At 49.0% G+C, this 16,646-nt stretch overlaps 8 protein-coding genes across 8 annotated transcripts; 3 read left to right on the top strand and 5 right to left on the bottom strand.

Moving 5' to 3' along the window:
• Positions 1 to 33: 33 nt before the first annotated feature.
• HO133_007456 (uncharacterized protein) lies at positions 34 to 1,154 on the bottom strand (the record flags this gene model as incomplete). Its single annotated transcript, XM_037298347.1, has 2 exons — positions 34 to 1,098; positions 1,146 to 1,154. The coding sequence occupies 2 exons, from the start codon at positions 1,152 to 1,154 to the stop codon at positions 34 to 36; spliced, it is 1,074 nt and encodes a 357-aa protein (XP_037156982.1).
• A 336-nt stretch (positions 1,155 to 1,490) lies between these two features.
• Positions 1,491 to 2,192, top strand: HO133_007455 (uncharacterized protein; the record flags this gene model as incomplete). The annotated part of the gene is made up of 1 exon (XM_037298346.1): positions 1,491 to 2,192. The coding sequence occupies one exon, from the start codon at positions 1,491 to 1,493 to the stop codon at positions 2,190 to 2,192; it is 702 nt and encodes a 233-aa protein (XP_037156981.1).
• A 489-nt stretch (positions 2,193 to 2,681) lies between these two features.
• Positions 2,682 to 6,398, bottom strand: HO133_007454 (uncharacterized protein; the record flags this gene model as incomplete). Its single annotated transcript, XM_037298345.1, has 1 exon — positions 2,682 to 6,398. The coding sequence occupies one exon, from the start codon at positions 6,396 to 6,398 to the stop codon at positions 2,682 to 2,684; it is 3,717 nt and encodes a 1,238-aa protein (XP_037156980.1).
• Positions 6,399 to 7,047: 649 nt separating this feature from the next.
• On the bottom strand, positions 7,048 to 9,445 carry HO133_007453 (uncharacterized protein; the record flags this gene model as incomplete). The annotated part of the gene is made up of 2 exons (XM_037298344.1): positions 7,048 to 8,095; positions 8,145 to 9,445. The coding sequence occupies 2 exons, from the start codon at positions 9,443 to 9,445 to the stop codon at positions 7,048 to 7,050; spliced, it is 2,349 nt and encodes a 782-aa protein (XP_037156979.1).
• A 391-nt stretch (positions 9,446 to 9,836) lies between these two features.
• On the top strand, positions 9,837 to 12,413 carry HO133_007452 (uncharacterized protein; the record flags this gene model as incomplete). The annotated part of the gene is made up of 8 exons (XM_037298343.1): positions 9,837 to 9,870; positions 9,918 to 9,955; positions 10,014 to 10,101; positions 10,156 to 10,302; positions 10,378 to 10,580; positions 10,646 to 11,112; positions 11,178 to 11,337; positions 11,388 to 12,413. 8 exons carry the CDS (start codon positions 9,837 to 9,839, stop codon positions 12,411 to 12,413), a joined length of 2,163 nt encoding a protein of 720 aa, XP_037156978.1.
• A 551-nt stretch (positions 12,414 to 12,964) lies between these two features.
• Positions 12,965 to 14,215, top strand: HO133_007451 (uncharacterized protein; the record flags this gene model as incomplete). Its single annotated transcript, XM_037298342.1, has 4 exons — positions 12,965 to 13,023; positions 13,268 to 13,633; positions 13,719 to 13,898; positions 14,029 to 14,215. 4 exons carry the CDS (start codon positions 12,965 to 12,967, stop codon positions 14,213 to 14,215), a joined length of 792 nt encoding a protein of 263 aa, XP_037156977.1.
• Positions 14,216 to 14,857: 642 nt separating this feature from the next.
• HO133_007450 (uncharacterized protein) lies at positions 14,858 to 15,637 on the bottom strand (the record flags this gene model as incomplete). The annotated part of the gene is made up of 2 exons (XM_037298341.1): positions 14,858 to 15,364; positions 15,491 to 15,637. The coding sequence occupies 2 exons, from the start codon at positions 15,635 to 15,637 to the stop codon at positions 14,858 to 14,860; spliced, it is 654 nt and encodes a 217-aa protein (XP_037156976.1).
• Positions 15,638 to 15,702: 65 nt separating this feature from the next.
• HO133_007449 (uncharacterized protein) lies at positions 15,703 to 16,182 on the bottom strand (the record flags this gene model as incomplete). Its single annotated transcript, XM_037298340.1, has 2 exons — positions 15,703 to 15,935; positions 15,990 to 16,182. 2 exons carry the CDS (start codon positions 16,180 to 16,182, stop codon positions 15,703 to 15,705), a joined length of 426 nt encoding a protein of 141 aa, XP_037156975.1.
• Between the last annotated feature and the right edge of the window lie 464 nt (positions 16,183 to 16,646).

Below are 16,646 nucleotides of genomic sequence, written 5' to 3'. Positions count from 1 at the left end.
CATATGCAGGGGTATCAAAATACGAAAATTGTATCAACCAGCTTTTCGACTTCTTCGAGATCCAGGCGCTTTCGATGCATTCGCTGGTTTCTCCTTCTCTGCTGCCACCCCTTTCCCGTTTTGGCCTGGCGCGGTAGCTTTTGCCTTCTCCATTTCCTCATTCTCCTTCTTTGCCAACGATCTCTTTATGGCACCGTCTTTCTCCAGCGCCTCAACCTGCTTTTCGCTGAACGTCCATAATCTCTTTTGAGCATTCTCGTCCCTGATCTCTTTCCTCAAATAGTCCACTTCTTTACATTCTCTCAACAACCTCCCAGCCGACCCTCTCCCCAGTTCTGCCTCCATCGCAGCTCTGAGGAAACCCTGAGCACCTTGCACAGGGGATTTGAGCACAAGCCACCAGAAAGGCCACGTGACTAAGTAAAACAACAACCCCCACAGTGAACCCATCGTCAGCCAACGCCGCATGCCAGGTGTCCGAGTAAAACCAGGGTCAACGACGATGACTCGAGCATTATTAGGCTGTTTGTCCGGCCGTTGATATGCTTCCAGGTGTTTTTGAAAAGCCTGAGCAAAGATCATGCATGCCAGCTTACTGGTCTCGTACTTTCTTCCTGGCGGCAGAGGGTCCCTTGTGTCTTTCAAAGGCTTCAGATCGCCCCCAACATAGCTGGAACATGTTGCAAAGACTATCCTAAAATCTCTATCAGGGGGCTGCGCTCTAATCGCTGGACTCAGTATGCTCAGAAGATGGAAGTTTGCAAGATAATTGATCCCCCAAACAGGATCCAATGCATCTTTTGTCTTCGAAGTGATTCCGAATCTAGGTATCAGACTGTCTGCGCTTAATATGATCATGTCAAGTCTCCTGGGAGGAGCGTTGTCAACCCATTTAGTCGCAAAGACTCGTATTGAGTGCAATGACGAAAGATCCACTTGCTCTGCGTAGATCAACTCGTTGTTGGTTGAGGCGCGCAGATCATCAATGTAGTCCACAAGAAAAGGGTCCGAGGGCATATGATGAGTGAGAAGAATTATCTGGGCGCCGCGAGTCGCAAGATGCTGAACTACGGCTGCACCAATGCCGGATGTGCCACCCTACTCATAATCAGCTACACTCATAAGGGAGAATAAACCTCAACTACCGTAATCATGATCACTTTAGAGTGCATCAAGCGCTCCGAGGTGTTGCTGGCTCCCCCGAAGTAAATCTTCAGGAGCCATATTGAGAACAGCAAGGATAAAGTCTTCAGGATAGGGATCACGAATGGCAATAATGATACTCCTTCAAATACTGCGCTTGCAAGTATATGGATAGGCATCGTCAATGCCAAATGCTGCGGCAGTATAATTGTTCAACGGCATGCGGAAGCGAGGCAAGGGTAACAATACCGTAATCGTGGTATTTTAACTAGAACCGATCTACTGTACAAGCGTCGTCCCAAGCTCCACGGACATTAAATTTCCTACAATTGGAAGTCACTATCAGTATGTCGGACAAAGAGGACTGCAGCCCATGGGAGCAGCAAAGAACCTTCGGCGCTGGAGTTAAGAGGAGGAGAATTGATTTCGTGGCCGCAGCAGCAGCTCCCACGCAGGCTATACAACTGGCACGTCGAACCACCCCCTCTATCTCTCCTGGAGACCGGTATCTAAATATTGTCTTCAAAAATGGTGCGTCCACCGAGGACCATGATTCCACTTCCACCGAGGTCTTTAAACCCGGGAGAAGTGCTACACAACTGCAACCTGACCTGAAAGGACCTTTCTGTGAGATCTGCAATCTCCCAATAGATGCCATAGGAGACCCGACATCCACAGTGTCCACGAATCACGAGTCCACTATAGCTCACATGGTCTGCTTGACTCATTCGCATCCACCGTCACATTTGGATCGTAGTCGACAAGGGCTCAAGTACCTCTCATCCTATGGCTGGGATCCGGACAGCAGACAAGGATTGGGCGCAACAGGTAAAGGCGTAAGGGCGCCCATCAAAGCCAAAGTAAAGAACGATACTGTGGGACTAGGCGCGAAGACAAAAGGAAACAAAAAGCCCCAAGGCGCGAAGGTAGAGAGAATGGATGCGAAGCAAGTTCGGAAGATGGATATGGAGGATAGGAGAAAGCGGGAAAGGCTGCGGGAGATGTTTTACAGAAATGACGATGTGGAAAAGTATCTCGGTGGTGGATGATACGGATTGAAGCACTTGCATGCATGTCCGGAGCAGAGCTTTACTTCCAGAGCAATCCCTGGGCCGTCCCATGTCAACACAGCCTGCTTTGAACTGGTGGATCTCAATGCCCTCAAAGGGTATACTTCCAGTCGTACCCGTTGTAATAGGCTGCACGGCTAATTGCTTGAGTCCAAAAGAATTGGCCACCATTGTCAGTGTTAGACGTCAATGACCACAGACCCACAAAATTGAGACCCCAAAAGTTTGACAACAAGCTCATAAGTCTCGAGCTGGAAGTCGAAAATACCTGAGACCTAAGAGATAAATTCGTGGCTTTGTTTTCGTCGCTGAGTGTAGCTACGACAACTTCTAAAATCTGGAAGGCATCTCGTCGACAAAGTGCAAATAGAACAGTAGCTACTGGCGTAAAAGCACGGAGTGAACGACTTAGATGTCTCACTACCCAGCTCGCAAGTTATGAGTTGCCTGATATCCAAAGCGCGCCAACTAACCCCAAGTACCACCTCCACCACCACGTCCTTGCCTCTTCTGCGCCGACAATCGCCAATCATCCTCGCCAGCAAATCTATTGTGCAACGGCTGTATCCTTTCCGCCTTCTTTCTCTTTGACAGTCGATCTGTAGCGGCCACCTTGAAGAACGTAGGCGCTGCCTCCACAAGCCATTTTGGTTCAATCGCAGTAGTAAATTGCATATACTCTTTCGTCGTCAAGACCAGGGTATCGAATATAACATGTTCTGATGGTTTCCCAAACATGGCAGAAGAAGGATGTAGATAGACGACGGTGCCTTCGGTGAGCGTCTTGTAGCCTTCCTGTGGGTCTTTCCTTGCGGCGTTTCTGAAGAATCCGGAGCACAAAGCTTGCCGCACCTTCATCGTGTTCCTTCCACATGAAACAATTTGGTGCTTATATCGTTCCATGATGCTCACGAGTTGCTGACGCACGTCTTGGGCACGCCGCATTGAGCGAGCCTGGATGAAATTTTCGAAACACCATGGATTCGAAAATTTACTTCCTTTCCAACCATTGTAGACGTTCAGTAGGGTGAGGTGGTCTCCATGAGCATCATGAAACCTTTGCTTTTTTTGATCTGCTTGCTGTTGCTTCTCCTTTGGGCGGTAGAAGACGGTCTGGACCGAGAGCATAGCAACGATACTCAGAATCTCATCTGAGCACCCAAGATCAGTCGAAAAAATCAGTGTCTTTGCAAGAGCTGGCTCCATAGGAAAATCTGCCATCTTACGGCCAAGGCGCGTCAAGAGACCTTCGTCATCAAGAGCTGAGAGGGCATAGAGCTCTTCGAGGGCTGTTAGCATAGTGTTGGTAGGAGGAGGATCCATGAAGTCGAAGTGGAGTAAGTCGTTGATGCCCATGGCTTTCAGCATAAGGATGGTGTGTGACAGGTTCTGGCGTTGGATTTCGGGTATAGAAGTCGGAAGCATCTCCGACTGAAAAGCTGCCTCTGTGTATAGTCTGAATGCCTTCCCTGGACCTGTACGCCCAGCACGACCAGCTCGCTGTTTAGCTTGCGCCTGGGAGATAGGCGTTACAACAAGCGAATCCATTCCAAGCTTAGGATCGTACGCGTTCTGCTTGACAAATCCAGGATCGATAACGTAATAAATGCCATCAATCGTGATTGAAGTCTCAGCAATATTGGTCGCAATGACCACTTTTCTGCTGCCAGGTGGTGCAGGTTCGAAAATCTTACTCTGCATCTCGCTAGGTAGAGCGGAGTAAACAGGGAGAATGAGTAGCTCGGGCACGCTTGGACCAAGAGCTTTCATTCTCTCGAATAGAATTTCGCAACTTGTATCTATTTCCTCTTGCCCCGTCAAAAAAAGTAGTATATCGCCTGGAGGCTCTGTCAAATGGATTTGCATGACCGTGACAAGGGCAGCGTCAAGATAGTCTGACTCCGGTTCTCTCGAGTACATCACTTCCACGGGATACGTACGACCTGGAATTGTGAAGATCGGACACTTGTTGAAGTATTCAGAAAACTTGTCGGCATCGAGCGTGGCGGATGTAACAATCACTTTTAGGTCAGGGCGTCTCTTCAACGTTTTCTTCAGCAATCCGAAGAGAACGTCCGTCGAAATGGTTCGCTCATGGGCTTCATCAAGCATAATGACTGAGTATTTTCTGAGGTTAGGATCCACGAGCACCTCTCTTTGAAGCATGCCGTCGGTCATATATTTGATTTTGGTTTCTGGACTGGTGCAGTCTTCGAAGCGAATGGTGTACCCAACTTCTTGACCCAACTTGCAGCCAACCTCTTCAGCTACACGCTTCGCAACAGACATTGCAGCGACTCGGCGAGGCTGAGTACACCCGATCATACCATAATTGGCGAAACCACCCTCTGCAAGATACTGTGTCAACTGGGTAGTTTTACCAGATCCAGTGTCGCCCACTACAATCATGAGTTGATTTTCGTTGACAGCATCGAGGAGCTGCTTGCGAAATTTATATACTGGCAAGCTTTCCCTTTGCTGCTTGATTGACATAGAGCTTCTTTTCCCAAGTGACTGGTCTTTGCTTTGGGTCACCCGCTTCCACTCCGGCAAAGTATCAGGGGCCTTGTGTGCTTGCGGGTTTCGGAGGTCGCTGGAGAATTTGCGCTGGTCGGGGGCCATCATTGGATCTTGCCACTGCGCGTTCAGGTCAACTTGTGAGGCTTGCTCAGCAGCTTTGTCCTGTGCTTCTTGCTGTCGTAGATCACGGCGCTCCTTTGCTAGGGATGTACCGGCCATGGCAGCGCGATTCATCGATCCATCTGGTGCTTTGACAACTCTTATAGGGGAAAGCTCTAAAGATTGCTTTGTCTGCCCAGCAAGGAATGGAGGTTCTTCTTCTCGGACTTCAATATCCACGTCTTCCTCCTCCTCAAAATCGCCTTCCCCAGCTAACGTTGCATTATACTCTTCATCGATGTCTGGGTAGTCCAATGCAGAGATGGCGCCTGATGCAATCAATTGTTTGATCTCCCACCTTTCAGGAGACGTCATTCTTTTCTTTTGTCGCATGCGCTTCCCATTCATTTCACCTTCTATAACAGGTACATCTGAAGAGAGACTACCATATCTGTCGTTGCCGTTGGTTTCAGGGCCCTTACCATCGAGCCTTTCCATGTTTGCACCTGATGCTAGTCTCTTCTGAGGTACTAGATCGCGACCTGTGACTTGATCTACTTCTTTCATTGATAGTCCGATTCGAGACCCTTTAGGTCCAGGCTCGATACTCACGACCTTCACCTTAACAGACTGACCTTGAGAAACAAGATCTGAAGGGTCGTTCACTCGGGCTCCTTCCTGCATTGCAGAGACATGCACCAATCCATCAGCTTTCCCTTTCACGCCCTGCAAGCTCACGAATGCTCCAAAAGGCTTGATACCGCTGACTGTACCATTGTATACCTTGAAGATTTTAGGTGCATCATCGATCTCGGGAGTGGGTGGACGCTTGAAGAAATCGTCTTCATCATATCTGTGTCCCTTTTTACGACCTCCTCGACCGGTGCGATACTCATTGTCGTTAGTGCGATTTTCGTTCGCATGAGCGGAGTATTCCTTGTCGTAGTTGTGGCCACTATTCCTTCGATGTCTGCTATGCTTTTCTCGGCTATAAGACCTTGATCGAGACCAAAATCTGTCCCTTTCCCTTCTGCTCCGGTCGCCGTCGATGTCATCTGGACTCCGGTTTCTTTTCCTATTGCTATTGTCTGCACCATTTGACAGCTTTGTGCCTTTCCCAGCCAGGCCTTCAAGCATCGCGAAGGTATCATCGAGGGCGCCAGTCAGTGGTCCATACTTGGCTTCCGACTCTAACGGCTCATCCTCCCACTGCTGTTCTCTATCCGGCACAGCTAATCCTTTAAATATTCTAGTCTTCTTCTCCATGTCATCAACATTCTGACCGTCTCCGTTGACCCGTATTCCCGTAGAATGTCCAATTGCTTTCCCCTTGTGTTTGGGATGCATGGTGAGTATGAGCCGATCTACACTCTCGATCAGACTCGGAGGAAAGTCTGCTCCCATCTCCTCCATCTTGGCTTTGAATTTGGGCAATGACTGACATTGTGAATGCTGTGCGATCACAAATTCAGCTAAAGTCTTGTCGTTGATGCCTAAATGATTCTGGAGCTCGGATGTCACTTTCGATACCAACGAGAGCAGTTCCAGAGAGGCAAGGTCGTCCATGACTACAAAGTTTCCAACGACCGTCCGCTTTGAAGAATCGAGAGGGAGAAACTCACTATTAAGTTATGAGTACTGTATGCTAAATGCTTGTTAAATCTGATAGATTGATTGCGGCAACTAAGCGCGCGTTTCAAGCGCTAGTGGCACGGACTGACATGCTTTACAATCGCTCAAAATGGCGAATCCCAGAATCCCAGAACACTCAACTTGATTTCACGATCGTATGTAATGTAATATACATTAGGCAAGAGGAACGCGTTACTTCAAGCCGGATGTAAGGTGATAGATTCATCCTTCATATGCTACGCCCACCAGCGCCAAGTGATTTGGGAAACAAGTGTACCTCATGATGGCGAGGACTTAATTACATCTACGCGAGACTAACGAGTGGTTTGATTGATAGGCGATTGTTTTCTGGTAGTTAGTCACTGTTGTGCTCTAAATGAACGCCTTTCCGCTTCGACCCATCCTCGCAAAAGCTCATAGAAGTACATAACGCTGATGCTGACGCTTCGATTCAGACTGTAGGGTATTCTCCGTCAACCTTTGGTCGTACGCTCAGTCAATCCTTGTGTTCTCGTATGTAAATTCCGTGTTTCAAATAGACACAGCCCAAGATACGCACCATGAGCTGGGGCCTCATCTATTCTCAAGGCGAAGCGACACTTTGAATGTCCCCAGATGCAATTTCCATCTTCCGCAATCTTTCTTCAAGTTGAGCGTCCTTCTGTTGGGAACTTTGCCCCTGATCAGATGCGCCCTCGGGTAGGAACGGAGCATCTGGCAACTTCATCTGAACGCTAGAGTCGTCAGACTCAGCAACTGGTTCATTAAGCTTGCTGATCTGACGTAAGGCCTCCTCCCTCATTTTCTTGATCGTCTCTCTTATGGCAGGACTAGACGAGTATTCCGCCAGCATCTTATCGATTCTCTCCTCTACGAGTCTCTTGACATGAAAGGCCATCGCTTGATTGATGAACACTCCAGCAAACCGGTAGCTTAGCCATAGGTAGAGGATCAAGGCCTTGTGTAGAGATTCCAACCGTTCCATGTAGGCTCTGTCAGGTCTGATGTCTTCATCCAATATGTCCAAAGGTATTTCGGGTATATCAAGTAGAGCTCCACTGGAATTATCTCCAACGCATCTAGCGAAGGCTGCAAGAATAGCGGGCATGCCTGTATTCTTGACTGTGGCAGGAGCAGCGCAAAATACAATGCGGTCGTGGATGCTAAGGTTTTGGACAGGCTGAATAGTGTCTGCAATAGCGATTTGGTCCTTCAGAACGCACAAGTGATACCTTGGATGTCTGAGTGAGAGCTCGTGGAGCCGTAGCAAGATGTAACTGAAGCTTGTCGATGGAGAAAAATAGGTTGCAAATTTTAGAAGAACGCTCGTTGGAGGAAAGATACCTGCACTCATGATGGGGTCCAACTCCTCTTGCATGGCTTTACGGAGAATCGGAAGATCTGCTTCTTCGAGAGTGGTAACTAGTCCTAGGTTTGGTGCTGGCATACTCCACGACATCTTTGGATTTTCTATGTCTTCAAGCGAATTTCCGGCCGGGCCTTCTGCTTGTGCTGCCGTGCGGTAGCGACCTGCACGGCCAGCAATTTGCTTAATATGGGCAGCTTCGATAACCGCGATATGGAATCCGTTGAACTTGGACACAGACTCGAATATTACGCGCTTGATAGCCCTGCACACCGTGTCAGTTTTGGAAGACGGAAATGAATAGCAGATCTTACAAATTCAACCCCATGCCAATAGCGTCACTAGCCACCAGAATATCATATTCATTGTCGGGATCGTTGAAAAGTTTGGCCTGTTGTGCTCTTATTTCTGGAGGCAAGCTCCCGTAGACAACAGCTACTCGCTTTTGGGTCACGTTTTCAATCTCTTTCTTCATCGCATGTATTCCAACGCGCGAGAATACTACCACACAGTCTCCTTTCCTGAGGTCACTCAGCCGGCGCCGTAGGCTTGTCGACATTGTTTTAAGTGGGCTTAGTCGTTCGTACGTGTGAATCTCGATTTCGTCTCCCATCGATGCTGCAAGCTCCTTGATCAGAGGCACACTTCGCTCCTCACCACACAGATGGATCTCTTTCGCTTTGAGACCAAGAAGTGCTTGCGTCCAGGCCCATCCTCGCTCCTTGTGACCTATCATCTGAATCTCATCAACGACTGCTACATCGACATCTGTATTCAGAGGCACCATCTCGACAGTACAGCTTTTCATTTGTGCTCCATCACCCCCTTGCACGACTTTTTCATCGCCAGTGATGAGATCACAGAGTTTTCCTTTCGCGTTCAGCCTGGTATAGACTTCATGGGCCAGGAGCCGCAAAGGTCCTGCGTATATCCCGGTGTCCGCTTGCTCGAGTCGTTTCAAAGCATGGTAGGTTTTGCCGGAGTTTGTGGGTCCGACGTGCAGAACTATCTTCCTTTGGACTACCCGCGTTGCTGGATACCATTCCACTGGATAACGTAGATCGGCAAGCTTTTCCTGATTCTCGATATCAACCTTCGAGAACTTCTGACTTGCTAGGAGCCCATGATAGGAGTATTTGAGCTGAGTGTCCACTCCTGACTCTCCATTGGACATGAAAGCTTGTCGCAGAGATCTAAGAAGCGACACAGGTCTTGGCTGTTCTGAAGGTTGCCATTCCGACTGTGAAGGAAGTTGAACATCTTGGGTTTTCAGGGCGGTCCAAATGGACCTCTGCGGTAAGATATCTATAAGATTCCTGGCGAAAGTTACAAATCCTGCATCAGTAGATTTCTCGACTAGAATCTGGAGTCGAGTAATAAGCCATGGTATAAAAGTCTCTGTCTTGAGGAGTTTAGATCTCGTGGCAGCATCCGCAAATTTGATGTCCGGCTGCCGAGTCAAGATCCTAAGGCGACCCTTTATGAGTGGCTCCCTGATTGTCCGTTTCTCGTTCGTAGCTTTCACAGACCTGCACCGTGTGCTAATGGTGGGGCGTCTCGCCGTCCAGGCACGGGGGAGCAGACGTGAAGTCAAGGCTCGATCAGCTGGTAGCATTCCCCACTAGGGGTCACTATGATCGAGCTTTGGTTGATACTACGTTTGTAGTGTATTTCATGAAGCTATCGCGAAATTGGAGGCATCGTTGGTGTATACATTCAGCCTCTTCGCCCAGGACAGAATTCAGATTTGCATACCGGTATCGACCCCAACTAGCGGCGCCAAACGCGGATATTATACACCCCCATCGATTGCCCGCTCGCCTTGCGGCCCAGGTATGCTTCAATTCGGATGCTGGAATCTAGCCATTTGAGTCCGGTACCACATTGGAAGCTTCCAGGGATGTTTCCAAACACTGGACTAGAAGTTTAAAGATCGCCGCCGTGGGTTGAGTACTCAAGGCATCGTTGCCTCCAACTCCGCAGCAGAATCCAGTCGTACCGAAACCATGGGAACCTCTGCAATCGCGGTACAGCAAGAAAGTAAGACTAGACTTACACTCTTCAACGTTTCGTTTCTAATGTCATAGTCATTCTCGATGCCGTGAGGTCTACAGCTCGAGGAGAAGTAAGCCGTCCCCGTCTGCGAACCAAGCACCATCAGGCTCAAACCTTCGTCTTTGCAGTGGAAAGTTGTAGTCTTGGACGCTGGAAGCAAGCGGCTTGTCGATGGCGTCGTCAAGGAAGACGACATTCTAAAGGAAAACGTCACGAGTACGTTACGAAGGAAGGATGCCAGAAGGTAAAGCGGGACTGAACAAGATATAGATATAGAACAAATCGAGGATAGAAGACCTATGAATCAGGCAATGGATGCGGTGTACATTCTCTCGCCCCAACCTCATATTGTGGATTGCTTGATGGCAGACCTCGAGCGTCGCCGATACCGCAGGTCATATATAGTCTGGACATCATGTAAGGATTCAGAGGTCGAGGATACGCTCGCAAGCTTCGTGCAAGCCGGTCAGTCCTGACAATGACTTTGTGCAGTGCTTCCTCCTGAACAGCGTCTCCGCCTGGATCAGTCCGCATTGGCAAGGGAACAGATAGTCCTGCTAAGAGTCTTGAACGTCGACTTCTATCCTCGGGAGTCACATCTTATAACGTTCCGAGATCCGTGGAGCTTTCCAACCCTTTTTCATCCTGCCTGCAACCAGCTTGTCCGAAAGCACATGGATGAGTTGGCGCAAAAGGTACGTTCTTCAATGCAGTACTAGTCTTTCAAAGGACTCCCGCGAAGCGCTGACGTTATTTCAAGATAGTGTCAATATGCGTGTCGCTTGGAGAGTACCCAACCATACGGTATTACAGTCCACGAAATCCTGCGCACGAAGCTAGTGTTCTCTGTTCGCATCTTGCTCGCTTCGTTCAGCTTGAGTTAGATCAATACGCGAAATTTCACGAAGACTTTCCACCCCCTTCACCTCGACCTCGAGGTGCTCTTATTATCACTGACAGGTCTATGGATTTATTTGCTCCAGTAGTCCATGAGTTTACCTACCAGGCTATGGTACATGATCTTCTACCTTTAGTGGAGGGAGACAAGGTCTACTATAAAACGGCTCTAACCCAAACTGAAACGAGCGGGAACATCAAAGATGTAGAGATTGGTGAAACAGACAGCATATGGGTCAAGAACCGTCATCTACACATGAAAGATCTTTTGGAGAAGCTAGCCTCTGAGTTCCAGGCCTTCAAGGCAAAGAACCCACAGTTTGCAGAAAGGTTCGTTAATCCCGTTGGACAAAGAAGCGTGCAAAGCAAGCCCCTGACTCAAGCCCCTATCTCAGTGACAACCCCAGCAGCCTAAACAATATCAAAGACATGCTAGCAGGACTGCCGCAGTTCCAAGAAGGCAAGGAAGCCTTTTCACTACATCTGAACATGGCGTCAGATGCTATGAACGTTTTTCAAAAGCGCCGGTTAGCAGATATCGCTTCAGTAGAACAGGTAACTCCGCAATATGCTGAGCCACCCTTGAACCAAACTGACCCAAGCAGTCACTTGCGACTGGATTAGACGAAGATTATAAGAAGCCGAAGAACCTTGCCGACCAGGTTGTCAGGCTACTCGACGATAACGATATTACTTTCCCAGACCGTCTACGGCTGATCATACAATACCTACTTTACCGAGAGGGTCTTTTGCCCTCTGACACGCAGAAACTGCTTGCGCACGCTCAGTTGCCTGCCCAAGATGGCGAAGTAATCCATAATCTTGATCTACTTGGTGCACATGTTTCAAGATCGATGAAGGACACACGGCCGGTAGCTCAATCTCCTTTTGGTAGGAAACAGACGCCGCAAAGTCCGAGCGAGGAGGAATCTGGACTCTCAAGATATGACCCCGCTATCAAGCCGATGCTCGAGGAACACATACGGGGAACGCTTGACCAAAATACCTTTCCCTTCACAAAGCCTCATCTCGACGCAGCCGAAGGACTACTGGGCCAAGAGAACGTTTCTCAAGCATCACTGCGAAGTGCAAAACCAACTTGGGCACGAACTCGACCATCTGCATTAGAGCCCAGGCAGCGCATCATTGTCTTTATGGCAGGCGGTGCAACCTACTCTGAGTCGCGGGCATGCTATGAAGTGTCCCAATTATCCAACAAAGATGTATTTCTGGCCACTTCTCATATGTTGACCCCGAGTCTCTATCTCAGACAAGTCGGAGACTTGAGCGTTGATAAACGGCGGCTCGATCTTCCAGCAGAACGACCAAAGCCCCAGGCACCTGCTCATCTGTTTGAGAGAGAGCCACCGACTGCACCACAGGCTTATGCAAAGCAGCAACCCACAAATTCTCAACAACCTCAACCCCCAGTGGCTAGTATGGGTGCGATGAGTCTTGGTTCCAATCCCGCGAACGCAAACGTCTCTTCGAACGGCGCGCTCAAGGGTCATCGTTTGTCTCCGGCACCTTCAAATGCAGTCCAATCTGCCAACAGTAGATTGACTAAGAAGGAGAAAGACAAGGACTCGGAGAAGAAAAAGAAGCACCACTTCTTTGGCTCGAAGAAGTAAATGGTTCTACTGCATCGCATAAGTCTTGTGCATTTTAGCGACGTGGGGAGCACTGACTTTGAACGGCGTCTTGGGATCCAGTATATCCATTTCAGGAGTTATTTCCCATAAGATACCATTGGGGCGCGAGCTAGCTTGATAGCCCGCCAGGAATGTGAATGGAGACATGCTTTTGCAACGGAGATTGATTTGATCTGATGATGTGCTACTACTCACGTCCTCGTGTTTGCATCATCCATGAAGAACTCTTTACATTATTGCCAAAGTGATTCGACATGCCTGCGCTATCACTCGTCTCTACAAGTGAATCTGTGCCATTCAAGAATCTCCTCTTTCGCAACTTCATCCATCTTTGAGTTCATCCATTGAGAAGTTATCTGTTCCAACACTCCCTCTCAGTCTCGTGGGATAGTCGAATCTCTCGCCCTACCAAATCCTCTCTTCCTTATACATCTTTTGTTTCTATGTGATAACCCCCCTTTTGTATTTGTACACACATACGAAACGATCATCATCGCTGTCCGATGCTGCTCCGCCTCAGACAACAAGCAATGTCTTATGAGCTGACGAAGCCTGACAAGAGAACTACACCTCAGCTAGGATCTCCCTTGTCCTTTCGACGACCCTAAACCTCTTCACCTTCCGGACTTTCTCCTCACTACACATCTATCAATCCTCTTTTGGCATCGACCCTTATATGAAAACATACATTGATACACCACAGACCTCAACGCGATAGTCGAGTCTTTCAAGACTCGTAATGTGAAGACGTGATCCCACCACGAGAATGATTTGTGGCATCAGACGAGCCCAGTTCGACGACCTGTTCCCAAACCAGAACTTTCAGGACCCAGTCTTGCTGAATCTGTGGCGGGGCCACGAGACGATTCGAGTACTTCCTATCAGACCTTGATCTGGGGCAACCGCCCCAAGATCCAAATCATTGCTGGCCAGCATCGGAAGCTGGCTCTGAAGATTCACGAGCCAACCAACTTTACATGGCTGGCCAACGTCTACGACCTGGACGCCATGCCGCCGACCACATTGATTGAACTTGGAGGTAACGCCACCACGGTCGCACACGCGGCGAGCATGGGCGAGGTGTTTCGAGACATCGCAGCCATTGCGCCACACATCGCCTCATCAGAAACTGTCATCGTTCGACCCTATCTCACTCCACAATGCGCACCGACTCTGGAGGAGTATCTCGGCGCATGTAGGTCAGTTACCTTTTCTGAGTCATTTCTGAATTCTGCCTGATTCGTGCAGTCCTGAAAGAGACATGCTAATTCCGAAACCATACAGACATGGAGACAAGGCTAAGCTACAGAAGACCTTCATGAACGCACTTACCGTGTGCTCACAGCAAAAGTCGATTGATAAGCTCATCATTGTTCTGGCAAGTCCGCTGAGGGGAGAGCTCTCAAGATTTGTAAACTCAGGAGCAGGAATAAAGTTGTTCTCACAGGATGGAATGCGCGATATGTATGAGACCCAATGTTTAACTTCTGGAACAGCTGGCTGAGAAGACAAAACCGATTCATCAAGAGGATCATGGGTCAGGTGCGCATTAGGCATTTCGACATAAACCATATGAACAAGCTCGCGGCCCTAGGTTCAGGAAACCAGGGAAATATCGCGAATCTGTTCTGAACGCTCACGGGAGCCGAGACAAGCGAGTCGGCATTTCCAGGATGGCTTCGGTCAATGGACATGCTCACCATGATCTCGGATCGCGACTACCACAAGATCTACGACAAAGTCGTACAGGATCAGAATCCGAGGTCTCCGTTGTTGAGTAGACTTGCGCACCATCCTCTAGACTAATTACTTCGGTCCACGTAGTTGTTGAGACGACACAGCTGTCTCGGACAACTTGATCAATTTGGTGGCCCAGACTGTATTCGACCATGTCGAATGCTTTTTCCCCAAAACAACAAAGACCTTGACAACTATCCCACCGTAACGATCAAAGGCAAGGGCGACAAAGAAGACACCATTTCGGAGGAGGACTGTATGAAGCGATTCAAATTCCACTTTTACTGGTTCCATGCCAAAAGTGTGGCACGCTACGTCAATCACAACCTTGTCCAAGACTTCATGCACCCATTCAACAGCCCAAATTACCACTGCTTCCGAGCCGAAAGCACTTCAATCGCCGGCGATCTCATGGACGGTAGAACATCCTTTGGGCACCATTCAGAGATAGCGCTCAATCCTCTGCTGTCCGGGAAAGAAGGCAGTATCCTACATCAACAGATCACCGCCGATTTGAGAAAGTCCGTGGTCCTGCGCATTGAGGCTCACCTCCACCAGAAGGTCAAACAAGAAGGAGTACACCTAGAGCTCCGCGAAGCTGTCCAGGAGCGTATCATTCATGATCAGATCAAATTCGCCCAGTCATCATGGCGCAGATTCTTGAAGCATGCATGGCACTTGAGTTTTTACTTCGCCATTGATGCGCACGATCCAAGGCTCGATACCAACTCCTTACCACCGTCATCACTACTGTTGTTCCCTCTCTCGGCATTCTTGTAAGTAGCAACTCGGCTAACAAGACTATGGGCCATGGAAGCAATTCCTGGGTAATCGTCACCTGGTGTGTCTTCGGTTAGGCCGAACACATCTGCGTAGACAATCATCAACTCTCCATAGTCACGAACACTGAACCTCCTCAGCATGAACTTCTGGTAATGAGGAGAAAGATCCTCGAAGGTCACACTGTTCCCCATTCGCTCACACAACAGCATGTCGATGGCGAGATCTCCGATCCTCACCTTCTCTAGCCTCACTCGGTCTTGGTAGAAATTGGGAAAGTTCTCCACACAATTCAGCTTGGCGGCAGCAGTACAGTAGCGGTCTTGAAGGATTGCCGTCGAAGGGCGCCAATCTCTGCAAAAGGTTTCTGGATGTTTGGCGAACACAACGATTCGCCCAAGTCCACCTGAACACTGGACCAATTTCCTGTCGATCCGAAAAACCCCTGCGAACAGAAGACACAATTGAACGTCCGAATACTCGGGGCCCCACAACAGTAAAGAAATGTCTCGACCCTTAGTCCGGGCTAATACTCGCACTTTGCCAGCAGTCCCGTATATGATTTCGACGTTGCACTTGATATTCTGAGCCAGCTCCTCTAACCATGCGAGATATTCCTTCTCGGTTTGGGTAGAATATTGTTCAAGGCCATATTTGTCCTCGCGCTGACAAAACTCATCGAACATGAGCGAGTTATCGGAATTAAATCCTGGACCGTTGATCTATCTCATCGACGGGTTTGTCAGGTCCTCTACCGTGCAGCCTTCCTTGTAGAGGTCAATGGATTCCCTCGACGGGCAATGAGTTCTTTGGGCGATATCAACGGAGGGAAGTCCAGCTGGGCGTAAAAGCCCATGAGAGGCCTCCCACCACCCCAGGTAGCCATCGCTCGGATTGAAAACCCTGAGAAAGCACATTCCAGGCCCCAGGGTTCGTCGTCTGCTCTGGGCCGCTTAGGCGCTATGACAGCTGTGCGGAAGGGCTCTATTTATGCATGAGGAATTTGTTCAACGACAACAGGTGAGCGTGCGGACTTACCGTCGTAGTACTCAATGAGGTCGCTGTCAGTGTCTTCGATAGCTTGTTCTCCTATGGAGGCAAGTGTCTGGGGCTCACTCGTTTCGAAATGATGGAGATCCGCTTTGATTTGACAGAGGCGCTCGAGGCGTTCACTCCTGAGGAAGTCCTCAGGCCGTGGGAAGTCTAGATTGCCAGAGAGACGGTACGTCATTTTGACTATGTACTTGTTGGTACTGGAATGGAAGTGGACGAGGTCACGTTGGAGAAAAGATGCTGTGGTGATGATTTGGTACATCGAGATGAGCTCAATGAATGGGTTGTGAACTTTCAACTCCAAGGGACGAGGAGAAAGTAGCAGGATCTCCGAAGCCTGTTCACTAACACTCGAACGCAGGCGTTACCGCTTTCAAACACTTGATGTAGCTTCAAAGATGGGTTGGGCGTTTCATTTTCCACGGTTGAGTCGAATGTTTACTTCAAGCTCTCGGAGGGGCAGGTGGCTCTTTCCTTCAGGATGAGGTCTGTTGAGGTCCTTCACTGATCGGGTAAGGGCAGGGTTCATAACCTCACTCACAATTACGGAAAACATATCCGCTTTCCGTCTTCAAGAGTACCTAGGTACTTTACCTGTTTAACATGCAGTACCACCGGCCTCTCTCATTGAAATCTTCGTGG

This window comes from Letharia lupina (assembly GCF_014066315.1).
Source record: "Letharia lupina isolate WasteWater1 chromosome Unknown contig_3, whole genome shotgun sequence".
Classification (NCBI taxonomy): domain Eukaryota; kingdom Fungi; phylum Ascomycota; class Lecanoromycetes; order Lecanorales; family Parmeliaceae; genus Letharia; species Letharia lupina.
The sequence above is the reverse complement of the archived record's forward strand: the minus strand, read 5'-3'. Positions and strand labels throughout refer to the sequence as shown.